General features: G+C 44.5%; 1 protein-coding gene across 5 annotated transcripts in view; it reads right to left on the reverse strand.

Moving 5' to 3' along the window:
• Positions 1-17,990, reverse strand: part of RAB30 (RAB30, member RAS oncogene family) — a 98,964-nt gene that overhangs the window by 8,763 nt on the left and 72,211 nt on the right. For all 5 annotated transcript variants that reach the window (XM_075546368.1, XM_075546367.1, XM_075546371.1 and 2 more), the window contains 2 exons: positions 8,487-8,587; positions 4,741-4,824 (listed from right to left, as the gene is read on the reverse strand). In XM_075546368.1, coding sequence (XP_075402483.1) covers positions 4,741-4,824; positions 8,487-8,579 — 177 coding nt within the window. In that variant the 5' untranslated portion in view covers positions 8,580-8,587. The remainder of the gene's footprint in view (positions 1-4,740; positions 4,825-8,486; positions 8,588-17,990) is intronic.

Raw genomic sequence — 17,990 nt, forward strand, 5'->3', positions numbered from 1 at the left:
ATGGGAAATGCTGCCCCACACCTGGTCATTCACAAAGTTCTCTCTTCCTGGCAAGGGCTTTCTGGTGACTGCCTTTGCCACCAGAAACAAATTTAAATCTATACATCTCCAGGCAGAGAGTTGGGGTCACCTTCTCCTCATGCCAGTTTAGCTGAAGAGACTGAGGAGTGACTAGCGTTCGCTGCCACAGATCAGCAGTGTACAGGCTTTGGTGTGACCTGAACTTGCAGCTGCTCGTTGATGCTATGCGTGAAAGCTTGTCCTGCTGAAGACAGCCGTGCAGATCCATGGCTTTTGCTGGGACCAAGCTATTTCTATTCTGTGCCTCAAGTCCAGGGACATGGCTTCCCTCTGTTAGGGTGTGTTTCAGAACAACAGACGATTATTTGAAAGTCAGAGTGAGCCACTGAAGACGCTTGCTATTGGACTTAGACACTGACTGTTATGAGGAAGCAGTATCCCCTCAGGACGGGCACATCTTGAAAACCGCTTTGAGAGTTGAAACACCCATATTGTCTGGATTTGCAGTTGGATGGCTTTGCCAAGGGGTGTGCTCCTTCTCACAGGGGCTGCCTGGCTCTAGTCTTCCCCTTGAGTCTTTTTTTTTTTAAATCATTTCTTCCACACTTTTATACCCTTGAGTCTTGAGGGCATTCCTATTTCACTCACTTCTTGGATTTTTTAACTCGATTTCACCATTCCCCCTGCAATTCATTTGCTCTTTTCAGCATGTATAGGGCATTGATATATTTATTCTAGATGCTTCACGAGGCACAGCGAGGATAGGAAGAAGAAGAAAACATCACCCCTGACCTTAAAAGGCTCACGGTGAATAGGGATGCAAACACGGTTTACTCTTCTTTTGCCCACTACTTCCGCTCCATCTCCTCATTGCCACAATCCTGTGTTTACTAGTCGAACTGAATTCTTTAAGGGCAAGGACCGCCTCTTACTTAACTTTATCTATCCAGCGCCTTCCTAACACAGCGCCGCTCCAGAGCGAATAACTTTTGAATGGATGGGTAGCTGAGTAAACAGCAGCCTGGAGAACCACAAGAGAGATATTGGCTAATTTTGTTTAAAGATTAATAAGCTATTAAAAATATTTCAGATAAGATGCTGCTTGAGCTAGAAAGCAAGGATGCTTTGCCTACTATGGTGCTTGGCACAAAGCATCTATTAGAGCCCAGGATGGAAACGTGAGTGAATGAAGTGGATGGGAATATTGGACATATCTGAATGACTCCAATTTTCTCTGCAACCCAGACCTGGTTAGAGATAAATATATCCAGTTCTCACTTATTGACATGGTTAGGTCACAAAGGCCAGGTTATTATGTGAAATTCGGCATCATGTAAAAATGGAGGATGTCCACAACACAAAAGGGAGGGAGACAAAACTGCTGAATTACATCCTTACATAACTATAAAACCACTGAGTATCGTGATCCTGACTAATTGACACCCAACCTTAACTATCAAAGGCAACGTTAACCTGGTCTCAGACCTCGGTATCTGTGACTGCCAAATGTACAGTGTGAAGAAGCGAAGAGTTGGATAACAAGGTAGCTGATTGCAAGCACAACTGCCATTTCTACAATAGTTACTATCCTAAGTTACAATGCTTTCAGCCGAGGCCGAAGTTGTGCTTAGTTTCCATTAGTTTACCATAGACTAGAGAGAGTGAAATCAAAGGGAGGAGAAAATTCTGAAAGTTTTCATTATATTTTCCACCCAAGAGCACTTTTATGATGCAAACCATTTTAAGACAAGGCTTCTTCTTCCTTACCTTTGCCTCTACTAATTTTCCACTAAGACTTAATAGATCCAACAGCCTTTCTAGCACCTTTGAGTGCCTGGCTTCAATTCGGACCGTCATCCTAAAGAGAATGCCATTAGTGAGGAACGCTTAGAGGGTGATGCCAAGTCCGGGAAGACACGGAGATTCTGGTCCTGGCCTTGTCATTCGCCAGTTACAGTCCTGCCCAAACCGCCTCTGGCTTTTCTCTCCCTTCAACTTGCTCAAGCTCGGAGAAAGCATGTAAACTTCTAGCAAAAGACACTTAAACATTATTATGAGGAAATGCTCAGTTGATATTAAAGAACAAGGACAGGAATTAGTCTTAGTCAACGGTTCTCAACCTGTGGATTACAATCCCTTTAGGGGTCCAACAACCCTTTCACAGAGGTCACCTCATTCACAACAGTAGCAAAATTAGTTATGAAGTAGCAACGAAAATAGTTTTATGGTTGGGGGGGGGTCACCACAACACAAGGAACTGCATGAAAGGGTGGCGACATTAGGAAGGTTGAGAACCACTGCTCTCGGTAAAGCCTAGGCAACTCCAGCAACCTCTATTAAGAGATGGAAATGCGACTCTTTGAAGGTCCAGGTTTGAATGAGAACACTCCCAGCTCTCTGCTCACTATGGCATTTAGTGTGGCTGTCTCTGGAGTGAGGAGCTACTTTAAGAAGTACGGGCTGGAACTCAGGGGTACATGGAGAAAGCTACAGAAGCCATGGACTCACATGGAAGAAGTACACCAGCCGGCGTGATCACGAGGTGTCGAAGGGATCAGTTATCAGGCATCAAAGAACCAAAAATCATATCATTGTGTGCTCAGCTCCCCAATACCATCGCTGAAGACAAATGGGTGCATAAGCAAATGTGGTGAAGAAAGGTGATGGTGCCCAGCTATCAAAGATACAGCGTCTGGGGTCTTAAAGGACTGAAGGTAGACAAGCGGCCATCTAGCTCAGAAGCACCAAAGCCCACATGGAAGAAGCACACCAGCTTGTGCAATCACAGGTGTCAAAGGGATCAGGTATCAGGCATCAAAGAACAAAAAATCATATCATTGTAAATGAGGGAAGGAGTGCAGAGTGGAGACCCAAAGTCCTTCTGTAGGCAATTGTACATCCCCTTATGGAAGGGTTGCAGGTAATAGAAGAGCCAGTCAGGGTGCAGAGTAGTAATGATGAAATACACAACTTTCCTCTAGTTCCCAAATGCTTCCGCCCCCCTAGCCCATACCCTATACTATGATTATCCCAATTCTTCCTTACAAATGTGGCTAGACCAGAGGATGTACACTGGTACAGATAGGAACTGGAAACACAGGGAATCCAGGGCAGATGATCCCTTCAGGACCAGTGGTGAGAGTGGTGATACCAGGAGGGTGGAGGTTAGGGTGAGGTAGAAAGGGGGAACCAATTACAAGGATCTACATATAACTTCCTCCCGGGTGGACGGACAACAGAAAAGTGGGTGGAGGGAGACCTCGGACAGTGTAAGATATGACAAAATAGTAATTTATAAATTATCAAGGGTTCTTGAAGGAACGGGGAGCGGGGAGGGAGGGGGGAAATGAGGAGCTGATGCCAGGGGCTTAAGTGGAGAGCAAATGTTTTGAGAATAAGGGCAATGAATGTACAAATGTGCTTTCCACAACTGATGTATGTATGGATTGTGATGAGTTGTATGAACCCCTAATAAAATGATTTTAAAAAAAAGACATGGACTCACAACATAGGATGCTTAAGTGGGGATCTAGTTGGGATTCTGACAACATAGTTTCCCTTGTGCTGCTGCCTGGCCAGCACTGAACGATCTGACAGTGATATTTCATTAACTCTGAGAGGCAGGTAAACAGCACAGGGCTACTGATCCGTATCTTTACCTTCCTTCCAAGTCTTTCTTCACTTCACTTTCCATCACCTTCCTCTTTTCCTTGAGCTAAAGTGTTGGGCCTATTATGTTCCCATATTCTCTCCTGACAAGGAGAACTCAAAAGAACAGCGTGGTACACTGGTTGGCAAAGCTGACTCGAATCCTGACTGTATGACTTCCTAACTGCGCAACCATGAATAACCACATTATTTCACATTTCTTAAATATGTAAAATGAGAATACCACTACCTACTACATGGGGTTTAGTTATTAATGATTAAGTTACAACAGCACTTTCCAGAGGGGCTAACATAGTTTGCTACTGTTAGGTGCCACTGGGCCAGCTTTGACTCAGAACGCCCCTGTGTGCCACGGAACAAAACACTGCCCAGCCCTGTGTCATCCTCACAACTGTGGTTATCCTTGAGCCCAGTGTGGCTGCTCCTGTATTAATCCATCTCGTCATGAGTATTTCACTCTACTCTAACAAGCATGTCCTTCTCCAGCGACTGGTCCCTTCTGACAATATGTCCAACACCCATAGTAGGTCCTCAATAAACATGATCTCCTTCCTCTAGATTCCAGATCACCTAGGTACGGAGAGCATTTCGAGCGTGCAGGGTCCTTTCCCAGATGGCTCTGTGATTACCTCACTAGACACTTGCTAGAGGTGCGGGTACAGCGAGGATGATGCTAGTAAACTTTGGACTTCGTACGACTGAGTGGCCCATCATGAAGTGTCATCAGTATGGGGCTGTTGTTCAAAGAAGACAGCACTGCTTCCTGGCCCAATCCAGGAGATCCATAAGGATCACCTGTGACAGGACAGGAGACCAGGCAAATGAGGCTTGGTCCTTCTTTCTGTCTTCCAACCTGTAAACACATCATTTGCCACCCCTCGCTGCCTCCACAGAGAGACTAGAAGAACTCAGTTTGAAAATAAGTTGCTATGATTGAGTATACTATTTTCTGCATGGTTTTTAGTTAGGCGATTTCACGTTAGAAAAAACCAACTTCCTCTAAACTTTAACAGAGCACAATGAAGTCTCATTAAACATTTGCCACCTTACCTTTACTTTTTCACCATTAATCTCCACTGTCTTAATCATAAAATCAACTCCAATTGTGGCTCCTTGACCTGGGGGGAAAAGACCCTAAAGAAAAAAATGAAATAAATTAAGCCAGTGTTTCCCAAAGTGGGCGATACCACCCCCAAGAGGGTGCTGGGATCATCCAGGGGAACAGCAGTCGCAGATACCGTCACTGCATCCTGGATGAAGGGCTGTAACTCACTCACTGCCGTCAGGCTGGTCCTGACTCATGAGCCTATAGGGCAGAGCAGAACTGTCCCTGTGAGTTTCCAGGCCTGGAAAATGAGAGTAGAAAGCCTCATCTTTCTCCCCTGGAGTGGCTTGTAGTTTCAAACTGCTGACCTTGTGGCTAGCAGCCCAATGTGTAACCCACTATCCCACCAATGCTCCTCATGGGCTAGTTTACAAAAGCCTTGAATTGCCAGGGAGGCACTAGGTAATTATTTTTTCTTGAAAAGGGGGCATTAGGCCAAATAAATTAGGGAACCTAAGGAGTAAGGCAAATCTTGCAATTAAACAAAAATTCACCCACCCTACCTTCAGGACCAGGGGTGTGAGGGGCGATGCTGGGAGAGTGGAGGGTGAGTGGGTTGGAAAGGGGGAACTGATTACAAGGATCCACATGTGACCTCCTCCCCGGGAGATGGACAGCAGAGAATGGGGGGAAGGGAGACTCCGGATAGGGCAAGATATGACAAAATAACAATCTATAAATTATCAAGGGCTCATGAGGGGGAAGGGAGGGGACTGAAAAAAGAGGACCTGATGCAAAGGGCTTAAGTGGAGAGCAAATGCTTTGAAAATGATTAGATGTGCTTTATACAATTGATGTATGTATATGTATGGATTGTGATAAGAGTTGTATGAGACCCTAATAAAATGTTTTAAAAAATTCACCCACCCATCATTGGGTCCTTTCTTCTGCTCAGCTATGCTGATAAAAAAGAGAACGTTGCTTTGTGTCAGGAGAGCCCTGTTTCATGTTGCTTTGTACAGATGAAAGAGTTTCAAAAAGGTTCCTGGGAAAATTCCATTCTCTTTTAACCCCATTTTTCCACGAACTTTCTGAATCCCCTTCCTATGTTTTATGGGGAAGGGAGAAATGAAGGAGATGGGAGGAGAAAGAGAAAGAGGAACAAAGAAAGGGAGGGAACGAAAGGCAAGGGTGAAATGAAGGAACTGCGAGAAGGAAGGGCAAGCGGCCAGTTTCAAAATGTGAAGTAGAAAATCAGACATGAGTTAAGATTGAGGAGCGCGTAAGGTTGCGATGGGGCTAAGGAAGCGGGAAGCTGCCTCCGGATCTCTGTGTGATCTCAAGTAACCCCCCTCCCCACCTCTGGACCTCAGAGTCCCCCTTGTTAAACTGGGAGAAAATGGGGCAATGACTGCCCTCCAAATGAATGGTTCTCAAAGCAAGTGAACATGAGATTTCTGTAAGCATTACACAACCAAACAGAATTTTAGCAAAATTACATGTTGCATGCCTTTTTCTATTCCATACTCTTTCCTGTAAATGTGCAGACTAAATTAGAGGTAGGAAGGAATTCTAACAAGAACTCTCTCCTAGTCTCCTTTCCCTCACCCTTTGCATTCCAGAATTCCCAGAAGTCAGTGGAAAATGCGCTTCTACTGGATTTCTCTGCAGTAACGTGCTGACTGAAAATGTTCTGTTGCATGATTGTAAAAGATAAACATAAGCAATTATAATCTTCCTTAAAGATACTGAATGAATTTTCTTTTGTTTTGCTTGGCCTCAATCAGGAACCTGCAAAACTTTGAAGTGATAGCTCCAGTTCTGTTGCAGCCTATCAAAACACTAAACCAATCCCTTCCCAATGCGCCATCCTTTTGTTCTGCAAGGCCTTGCAATTCAAAAACAGAGGAATCCAAATTTTCCCCTAATCCATTTTAACTGCCCGGTCAATCCCAATCCTATCTAAATAGCAAAAACTTCTGCAAGAGTTTGCGAGGGGGGGAGGTATAAAAAATGGAAAAGAAACCTAATAACGGGTGCTTTGTGTTGGAAAATTGTTTTTAAAAATGAAAGCATTTTCACCATTAATGACAAGGTTTATACTTTTAAAGGGAAAGGCCTGAATCTTATGGCGTCAAAGGCTAGAAAATGCAGAAGATAAAATTATCCCTCCCTTCCCCTCAAAAAAATTATTGGGCTGAGAACTAGTTCTAGTCCTGGGTTCAAATTCTGGTGCACCACTAATAGGATGTGGGATCCTAGGTAAGTCTTTCAGCCTCTCTAGACCTGAACTTTTCATGTGCAAAATGAGACGAGTGGATTGAATACTCTCTAAGGAATCTTCCAGTAATAAAGTCAAGGAAACGTTTGATAAAGGGGCTGGCTATTCCTCTGTGTCTCCAAAGTCTTATCCTCCTGCCCAAAGCAGAAAGGCTGACTAGTCTTAAGGGAAAGGAAAACCAGTTGGAGTTTGCAATCTAACTCCATGGCGGCTGACTGAGCCCAGGTGCCCTTAGCTTTCTGCTTTTGATGTAACTAGGCCAAGGGCTGATGAGGACGGTGGGTTCCAGTCTGTGTTCTTTGATCCCGGGAAACACAACTTTATATTCCCAAAGGTGACTCTCAGCCAGAAGACTCTTTGTGCATCCACCATGCCTCTCCAGTGTTCCACAAATCACCAATTTTGGAGCTGAAGTGGGCTTAGAGAGTGTCTGACCCCGCAGGTATAACCAGGAGGCCCAGGGAATGAGCGGTCACTCAGCCGGCTCACAGGGCGAGATAGAGGCAGAAGCAGGGCTAGCACCTGTTCCTGGGCTAGCAAGTCCATGTTCTTTTGCAACAGTTTATAAAAACCACTCCATGAAAATGCAAGATGCATGCAAAATGGTCCTAACAAGGGCACCATTCACATTTGGTGGGGGGGGGGGGTAGAATACAGAAGGTCAACTTCAGAATAATCCCTTGCTCATATATTTTTTTGAAAATAACCTCTGGCACTGTTTCTCAAAAGTGCGGTCCCAAAGAGAACTTGTACTTAAGTCACATGATAAGGCCTCAAACCAGAGGAAACATTCAATTCCATTCAAATAATTCCTCACTGTTCCCATCTCATTCACATTTAATGAATTTTTAAAATCAGCATATTTTGAGCTCAGTACAAAGGTTTCCCTCAGTTTCCTGGGAGAGTGTGAGGGAGAATAGGCAGGGAGTTTGACTAGTTAAACTTTTATTTTTCAGTGTAAAAAAATTAATTTCTAGGTTCTATTTGATGCCCATATTCAATTGTTACCATCTTTGGATTATTAACTAATAAATCTATTTTTGATACTGCACACTGAAAGCAAAACCACTCACTTCTTTCTTTAGAGCAGTCGGTTGCGACCCCTTTGGGGGTCGAAAGACCCCTTAACAGAGGTCACCCAATTCACAACAGTAGAAAAATTACAGTGATGAAGTAGCAACAAAAATAATTGTATGGTTGGGGGTCACCACATGAGGAAACGTATGAAAGGGCCGCAAGGCAGGTTGAGAACCACTGCTCTAGAGGAAGCAACCAGCGGTGCTGGAGGATTGGTGGTGGCCCATGAAGCCAGGCTCCTCTGAGGAGGTTTGAGAAATGCTAGTCGACTATCAAACGGACACACCTTTAGAAAGATGTGTTAGGAACTTGCAGCCAAGAGGCTGGCACTGAGACCAGATACCCATCTGATTTCCCTAACCCCACAGGCTCGACTGGGAAGCCCAACCTTACCTGAGTGAATCGTCGGACTAGACACGTCTTCCCCACACCAGCGTTGCCAATTAAAACAATTTTGAACAGGAAATCATAATCTTCCATACTCATTTACACAGCTGAAAGGCAAACACAGACAAGAGTGTGATCGACTTGGTTAGACTTGTCCACGGAGCTCAAGCTGTCCCAGTACCACTTCTTGGAAACAGCAGTCTGACTCATCTGAAGAGCAAGTTCATGAACACCTCTGGTTGAGCTGCTGCCAATGAAAGAGGACCGCGATTGGTCACAAGCAGACTTTACCCCTTCCCAGTTAGTTCACGCCACAGAGGAGATGGTGTGTCCTGTCACCTGGTAACCTTTATTCTTCCAAGTGGTCGGTCACAGGTCATGCACGTGATAAGATCTGGTTTCTTCCCATGTAAAGGATCGATGAAGGCTAGCTGTGGGTACAGAGGGGAGCCTGTCCAAAATGGAAAGGTGCTTATGGGCTGTGAAAGGCTCTTTCCATTTGCTGCAGGTCCTGAGGATTCTGGGGTCTTACTGGCAGAGCCTGAAGGCATCATTCCCTCTCCTACACACCCCATTCTTGTGCGCATCCTGCCAGTCACCCTGACCTAACAACACCCCCTAAAGGCCCCGGAGGTTCATTCTTAGGAGCTTTGGCAGATGGCCTGTCCTTCGCCTCAGACAGGCTGCCTCCCATCCTTTCTGTGCCATTTAGTCCCTCAACACCAAACGCCAGCCTCTCTTTCTTTCTGAGGATTCCCCGGTCTTCCCACAAATAATCCAGTGTTCCCCCTTCAGCCTTTTATCATTCCTCTGCCCTAAAACTTCCACTGCCGTATACTATTTATTCAAATGTCAACCTCATCCACGAGGAAAGGGACTCCACCTCTCACCTTTTTTCTCACAGCTTCTGGAACAAGGGAGACACTTAGTAAAATGAATACACGAATGACATGGTGCTTGATCATAAACACTCATTTCTCCACGTACGCTAAAAAAGAACAACAACGCCTCTATTTCAAAAATGCTTGGGAAGATTGAAAATAAGAACTAGAAAAGTCCACTGCACAAAGAAGTCTTGGTGTCCGAAAGTCTTGCACCGGGGCTTGCTATCTATTGGGTACCTGCTGTCAGAGTTCAATCAGGTGAGATGGCTGCTGCCTTGAGACCAACATGAAAAAGGTGTTTGTTTGTTTGCTTGTTTAAGGAGGAGATGAAAGGTAAATAAGAGTTCAAGCCAACGGTGAAGCTCATTTCACACAGGAAAGCCCTCACAAGTCCAACAACCACACTTGACGGAGGGGGACTGGATGCCAAGGGAGCTCACAGAGGAAATGTGCTTCAGGGCAAAAGGAGAAGCTACAAGGTCATCTAGCTGCAGCGCTGCTGCAGGGCCAGAGAGGCAAGACCACAGAGACCCATCCAGTGGAAGGAGTAAATTCCCTTTGTAAAAGGTGACTTCTAAATGGGTTTCAGTTGAACTGTAGCAAGATGACTGACAGCCAAACCAATGACTTAAAGACTTCTATCTCAGTTCACTAGACCCACAGAAGAAAAACATCTTCTGCACAAGAACTGGGGCCCATAAGCAGTAGCTGCACTTGCTATATGTCATGTGCTGTACTCAATATTTGACATGCAAGCTATATCGCCATTTGTCTTCACACGTCTAGAAAGCTGACATTTACTAACATCTAACTAATTAAATTCCAATTTACTAGTGAGTAAACAGGTTCAGAAAAATTAAGCAGGTGACCCAAAGTCATAAAGCTACCAGCCAGGTCGAACATTCAAGAGACATTCTGTAGATTCTAGCCTTGGATTTAGAGAGATGTGGGCAGTGTAGTGTTTACAAGTCGGGCTGTGATTCATAGATTCTCATGGTCGCAGTTCAAAAACCACCAGCAGTGACAGGCTCAGAAACCCACAGGGGTATGATCTGAGTTCGTACTAACTTGACGGCACTGAGTCTGAGGCTGAAATCCTAATTATATGACCTTCTAAGTATGTCTTTATGAAATGATCATTTTTCGGAGTCTCAATTTCCCATGAACAAAATGGGGCTCACACACTGATGTCATGAGAGTTGTGGTGTTTAAAAAAATTAGCAAAACCCCCTAAAAAACAAAAAAGAAAGAAAGAAACTCCCTAAGGGCAGTTCCTGGCTTTTAGTCAGGCAAACTCCCTAATGTGACTCCCAAGGTTCCCGTCACCTGGCTCTGGCCTTCATCGCCAACCTCATCTCATAATTCTCACCGTTCGCCAAACTCCCAACTCCCTGGATTTCTTCTGTTCCTTAAACCCTACATGATTCCTTTTCTTCAGACCTTTACATAGAAAGTCCTCTGTCCAAAACACCAAATATAGCCTCTTCTCCCCAACCTCAGCTCAGCTAACTTTTACTTTAGATTGCAGGTTCTATATCACTTCCCCTAGTACACTCATGAGCGAGGCTGGGTCCAGCGGCGACATCCTCTCTGCTCCTCTGGCGAAGCTCACCATGCATTACCATAGTCCATTGTGGTGACCTGTTTTATATTCCAAACCCACCCTCTTAGTGGCTCGACCGTACACACACACACACACGCACGCACGCACACGTGCGCGCTTAGCATGTCAAGAGCAGTGAAGCTCTGTCATGTAATCGTCACAACATTCCACAAGGCAGACACCGATGCCATCCTAGCTCCCGAGGCACAAAAGCAGTCAGTCAGGAAGGTACCTCCTGAGAAGGTTCTGATGAAACCCTGGAGAAGCCTAGCTACACACTTCTATGGGGGTTGGGAGTGGAGGTGTTATGAAGGTTGCATGCCTAGTAACTGGTGAAGCCAGGATTCAAACCCACACAGCCTGGCTCCAGCACATTTGTCCTCGCATGACTTTCCTGGATTGCTTTCACAATTTCTGGATCCCAGTAGCAGCACACGAAAGAGCAGATAAATTGAATAATGAAGGGCAAGCACTCAATCAATGTGATTTCCCTTTTCTCTTCCCCTCTGGCTTTAAATCCAAACCTCTTTTCTAACACACTATAGTAGTTTAAACAAGAATCAAAGTCAAATTCCTGATAAAACCGGAGAGTCGTGGCATGTCACTAGTAACTCCAGAGAGCTGTCACAAGGGGTGGGGGAGAAAACTCAGGAGTAGGTTCAAGGAAAACAGGAAAGGGCTGAGGGCTCTCTGGTCTACACATGGACCACCCAGGCTGACTGACTGACCAGTAACAGATGGTCAGTGCCAGGGCATCCCAGGCTTCTTCCATGCTTACAATGTTTGAGCTGCATAGTTGTATTTCTCTATTTTAACAGAAGTCAAAGAAACAATGAGAACCCGGACATGAATGTCCCTGTGAGACAGGGTTTCTACGAAAAGGTTGACAATGCCCACCTGATACACCTTTCGGAACCCCCCAGTTGGTTGTGACTCAGTGACCCGAGATAGGGTGTGCAGGACACAACCTTTACAGGAGCAGACAGCCGATCCTTCCCCCAAGAAGTGGCTAATGCGTTTGACCACGCCTGTGGTCGGCAGCTCAACACCAAACCTTACAACACACCAAGGCCCCTGAAGGAATGAAGGCGAAAAGCAAAACAAGGGAGAGAGGGTAGAGAAAAGTTGTCACGGAGTAGATTCCAACTCCTGCTGATCCAAACTGTCGCAGCGTAAAGCCACACTCTATAGGGCTTTCAAGGTTGTGACATTTCAAAAGCACATCACGGGGCCTTTCTTCCGAGGTGTCCCTGCGTGGCCTTGAACCACCAACCTTTTCAGTATAGTAGAGCGTGTAAAAACTTTTTCACCACCCAGGAGTTGAACGAAAGGTGAGAGAGGGATTCAGTCATACTCAATGCTGTCTCAAAGGGCTACCCCTGGGAGCAAGCACAGAATAAGGACGAAGGATCTTCCTTTATAAGAAATTAATGTTCTGCAGTTTGTTGTTGTTTGTTTTTTGATGAGCCTTGGGAAACAAAAATGTGTCCTCTTTAAAAACACAGTCTGTCGAAGGCTAGAGCCAGATTATGAACCCCAGGGTACCCCCTGGGGTTGTTCTTCTGCTTCTAATAGAAAAAAACACATCTGGGAATGAAAAGCTCACAAGATTCTGGGAAACTGTGCTTTTAAGAAACCTTTTGGTTTGGCCCATAAGTTTGCAACCCAGGTATCACCAAGTACCATTGATCAGATTAGCAGGGGGGTCAATCTATTCGGTCAGGCTGACCAGTTAACATGCAGTCTTTTTTCTAACAAGTTCCCCCTTCTCTGAGGAGCATATACCTCACAAGCATATGTTACAGATCAAGCACGATTCTAAATTCCCAGAGAGGAGATTCTGACTCATAGCCACCTACAAGGTGTCCAAGGTTGTAATCTTTAACAGAAGCAAATCACTCTGCCTTTCTTCCATGTAGCTACTGGTGGGTTCAATCCACCCACCTTTTGGTGAGAATCCACTCTTCTAGGAGGTCTATATGCCAGCTGACCCTTACCCACTGTGTATTGTTTGCTGAGTACTCTTCTACATTCATGGTGCTTTGGTGCCATAGAGTTGGTTCCGCCTTGTAGCAGCCTAATGCACAATAAAACAAAGCACTCTGTGGTGCTACACCACCTCACAATCACAGCTCGGTTGAAGCCCATTGTTGCTGTACGTTGTCATCACTGCATCTCACTGACCCTACTTCACCGAGCACAATGCCTTGCTGCAGGGATTGGTCCCTTCAGATCACACGCCCAAAGTTTAAGCCATGAAGTCCTCCTTTCTAAGGAGCATTCTGACAGAGAAGTTATCCAAAAGTCACATAGCCGGGTCGTTTCAGAGCCAGCATTCAGTGGAAAATCTATTTGATGCTAAAGCTCGGCTCCTTCTGAGAGAGGGTGTTTGGTCCACTCCCTTGTGGCTGACAGTGTGGCTCTCTCGTGAACACAACACTGGAATCAGAGTGAAGGGAACCCAGGGCCCTCAAAATTGTCAAATTCTAGACTTCCTCGGCTCGCATAGCAGCACACTCACATTGAAGGGTCACACACGGATTCCAAAGTGCCCAAGCGGTTCTTCTCACCGAGTCCAAGTCTCCATGAGGAGGCTGACCCGAGACATTTGCGCCTTCTCCCTGCATACGTACAGCTCAACAATTCAGTCATCCCTGCAACTAAGTGCCAGACATGGCATTATAAGGAGGACTACTACTCAGATGAACAAGCCGGAGGCAAAAACCTCAAATATTACAATCACCATAAAAATCTAAGTAAATAAACATGTGCATGCATCTAAACTGAGCATAGAGATTCAAAAAGGAAAAAAAGAAAACGAAAAATTATTTTTCAAAAAGCTTACAGGAAACAAGATCAACTATGAAAAGTTAAAAAAAATTCTAAGAAATGTGACTTGAAAAGCATAAACCTTACTAAATCAACACAATGAGGTTATGAAGAAAGATGACCATCGTGCATTGGCTTGCTTTTGTGGCACAAATGGTTCAGAGCTTACGTACTAGCCAAAAGGTTGGCGGGATGAACCCACTGAGAGGCTTCTCAGAGGACAAGCCTGGAGATCTGCTTCCCTTGGAACCCTCTGAAGAAGCAGGTCTCCATGGCACACGTACGGCCCGAGTTACTAACAACTGCTCAGTCTACCAAATATAATTGATGGGGAAGACACACCAATTCCCTTGCCATCACTACTTCCTCACCCTTCCAATCCCCACAAAAATGCTATTTTAGGGACTTGTCTTTGCTCAAACTCTGTGTCTGGAAAGGCCCCTTGCCCATTCCCAGGGTAGCCTGTGGCCTCATTTTGGTGGATTCCCTGAGTCATGACACTAAGAGTCCTATATAAGCTTCTTATTAAAAATGGGGATGCATTAAAACCTATCTGGTAACAATTTATTTTAGAAGAACAAATACCAGACCAGTCCCAAGGAATTGCCAATTAAAGATGTTCCAAGTATCCAACTCTCCCAAGATGGCTCCATTCTCCCCAACCCCCGCTCCTCCCGTGAATATATTTCCTCACTTACCTGGGTGCAGCGATCCGCTGCAACACCCCACAAAAACTCAACACACTTTAAGGAAATGTCTCACAAGATGTGGGTGCTGTTCGGCCTCAAATTCAAAAGGCAGGCAGAAAGAAGCCAAATGCAGGGTCCAGAGCCAGAAGCCAAAAATGTTCCCCCCAGAGCCCCCCAAAATCAAAGCAAGTCCTGCTTCTGCCAAACCTCCAGCTGGAAACACGGAGGGCTTGGATGAAAATGGTTTTTATCTTTTAGCCACCAAACCCCAAAGGAGACCAAGAATGAGGTCTTCAAGCACACCCTCCAGTAGAGCCTGAAAATGCCCCGGGGAGACAAAGGGCGCGGCGTGGTTCTTACCCCTCTAAGAAAGTCAGGTCTAATCCCTCCCTAATCCTGTCCATTAGTATAGTAGAGAACGCCCTCCAAAATGGGATAATTGCCACAGGCCTCATCCAGATGAATTATAGGTCACAGTGAGTGACCTCCTGCGGGTGTCCAAGAGCCCTGTCCGAAATGCAGAGGCCACTCTGAGTCAACCTTGACTCAAGAGCAGTGAGCTTGGTAGTTTGGCTTTCTACTTCTGTCAAGAGTTGTAGTGTCTTCTTATCTGTTTTATTTTGTTATCGTTGTTTTTAAAAATATTTTCCTGTATATGAAATCCAGGATAGGTAAATCTATAAACAGTATCTGGATTAATGGCTCCTTGGGGACACTGGGAGGAGATGGAGAGCTAATGATGAGTCAGTACAAGAAAGAAGAAAATGTTCTGAAACTGATTGTGGTGGTGACTGCATAGCTCTTCTTGATGCAGCCGAACTATTGAATTGTACGGGCTGTAAATTATATGGCAACAACACTGATAAAACCTAAAAAAAATGTTTTTTCTAAATAGTTACAGCCTTGGAAATTCGTGGTGCAGTTCTTCCCTGTCCCATAGGGTCCCTGTGAGTCGGCATGGACTCGATGGTAGTGAAAAGGCAAAAATAGCATCATAAAATTATAAAATGCTGTGGTTTCCTTTTACATAGTGTGATGTTTTCCCCAAATCAGAACTCATGTTCTGTAAGGACCAGGCACCAGGCATCTTCGCATTAGCCAAATTAAAATCAGCTCCAATTCCTCTGGGGAAATTGGGTGGAGAAGCGTCACAGTGATGTATTTTTTTTTCATGTGCACATATTTATTTATATGCTATTTTAAATACCCTTGAGCTTATGGACACAAAACGAATCCCTTTCAAGTGCAAAGTTACCTAATTCAGTCCACAGCTAGTCTGCTAATCATTAACTGGAAAACATCAGGCACGGGAATTAGAGTGATGCATTTTGAAAAAGATGAATTCTATACCTCCATCTAAAGAGCCCCGCTGCTGTAGTGGGCTCTGCGCTAGGCTGCTAACCACAAGGGTGGGGGCAGCTATTCGGGTGTTGCTCCAGGGAAAGATAGGGCTTCCTGCTCCCATAAAAACGTACAGCTTAAAAAAAAACGTACAGCTTGGGAACCCAAAGGGGTATTTCTACTCTGTCCTGTCGGGTTGCTATGAGTTGGAACTGACTAGATGATACTGTGGGGGGTTTTGTACTTCAGTCTTGGCAGTGTAGCATTAGATTCTGAGCACTCCCACAACGGGGAGAAAAACAAAAAAAAAAAAAATGACTAGCTCTATTTAACCCAGAAGCTACCACATGGAAAGAATTTCAGCTGAGAATTCGTTTCTCATATAACACTTAAAAAAAACAGTTATATTGGTATATATCCATATCTTATCATTCAATCAAAAGAGCTGTACCATCAAAACCACAGTTTTAGAATACTTTTTCTTTCTCATACTCATTGTTATTACCTCTCCATTTCTCTCCAGCCTCTCCTGTCACACCCTCAAGAAACCATTAATCCAGTTACTGTCTCTATAGATTCACCTGTCCTGGACTTCATATATGGAAAAACACCTCCCCACCCCCAATTTTTAACATCAATAATAACAAAAACTTTAAAACCCCAAATAAAACCGATTATAAGGATCTACATATAACCTCCTCTCTGGGGGACAGACAACAGAAAAGTGGGTAAAGGGAGATGTCAGACAGTCTAAAAAAGGACAAAATAATAATCATTTATAAATTATCAAGGGTTTGTGAGGGAGAGGGGGCTGGGAGGGGGGGAATTATGAGCTGATACAAAGGGCTTAAGTGGAGAGCAAATATTTTGAGAATGATGAGGGCAACGAATGTAAAAATGTGCTTGACACAATTAATGTATGTATGGATTATGATAAGAGTTGAATGAGCCCCTATTAAAATGATTTTTTAAAACAACTGAAAAGCAAGCAGAAAATAGTAAACATTAAAACAAATGTTTTATGGGTCAAAAGGGAGATCAAATGATAAGGTGTTAAAATTTAACTTAGCTATGTCCACTTTCCACTGCTGTCTGATAAGTGGGGCTATTCACACCCTTGACTATGGCCAGAGGAGATTCACCAGAGACTTAATCCATGTGGAGATCCCGTAAATCAGGAGTTCTCAACCTTCCTAATGCCATGACCCTTTTATACAGTTCATGTTGTGATGACCCCAACCATAAAATTATTTCCATTGCTACTCCATAACTGTAATTTGCTACCGTTATGAACCAGGCGACCCCTGTGAAAGGGTCACTTGACCCCCCCCCCAAAGGAGTCACGACCCACAGGTTGAGAACCACAGCTCTAAATGAATTTAGGGCTTCCACTGTCATTCATCCCTCACCTCACTACCACTGAGTCAAGGGCAACTCATACTGCTCCTGAGAATTGCAGAGACCACTGTACCTGTTTACCAAGCTGTCTCCCGAGGAGCACTGGTGGGTGGTTTCAAATTGCTAATCTTAGGACCACAGCCCAATTTGCAACCACGACGCCACCAGGACTGCCCTGTCATTCATAGCCTTCTGAAAACCAGTGTTCACAATTTTCTCACTGATACCATTCCCTCCTGTGGATTTGTATTTTATGTTTACACTCCTTGGATATAACAGACTGCTATGCTTCCTCCGTGTGGCTTAGTTAATGCCTGACCTGCATGAAAATAAGCCTTTCAGACCCCAGACACCACTCCTTCTGATAGCCAAAAACCATCTAGTTTCTTTGCCACACTTTGCTTCTGAAATACTTTTTTAATATCCTTCCACACGAGGGCTCCTTGAAATAGGAATATGGCATTTGAAATCTGGGCTACCGAGGTAGGGTGGCCAGATAAAGCCCAAACCGACCAACCAAAACAAAATTTTTAAAGCCAGGGTGCCCTGTTTAATTTGCATTTCTGACAAATAACCTACACCTTTTTAATAGAACTCCATCTCAAGTACTGTGTGGGACATGTGCATAAAAAGTGTGTTCCAAGTACAACATGGAAAAACTTACACTAAATATGATTCATCGCTTATCTGCAATTCAGATTTAACTGGATGAATTATATTGTTCTGTCATCCTGACCCAGGGAAAATTTGAGTAGTCAGGCCATGG

This window comes from Tenrec ecaudatus, chromosome 4 (genome assembly GCF_050624435.1).
Source record: "Tenrec ecaudatus isolate mTenEca1 chromosome 4, mTenEca1.hap1, whole genome shotgun sequence".
NCBI lineage: Eukaryota > Metazoa > Chordata > Mammalia > Afrosoricida > Tenrecidae > Tenrec > Tenrec ecaudatus.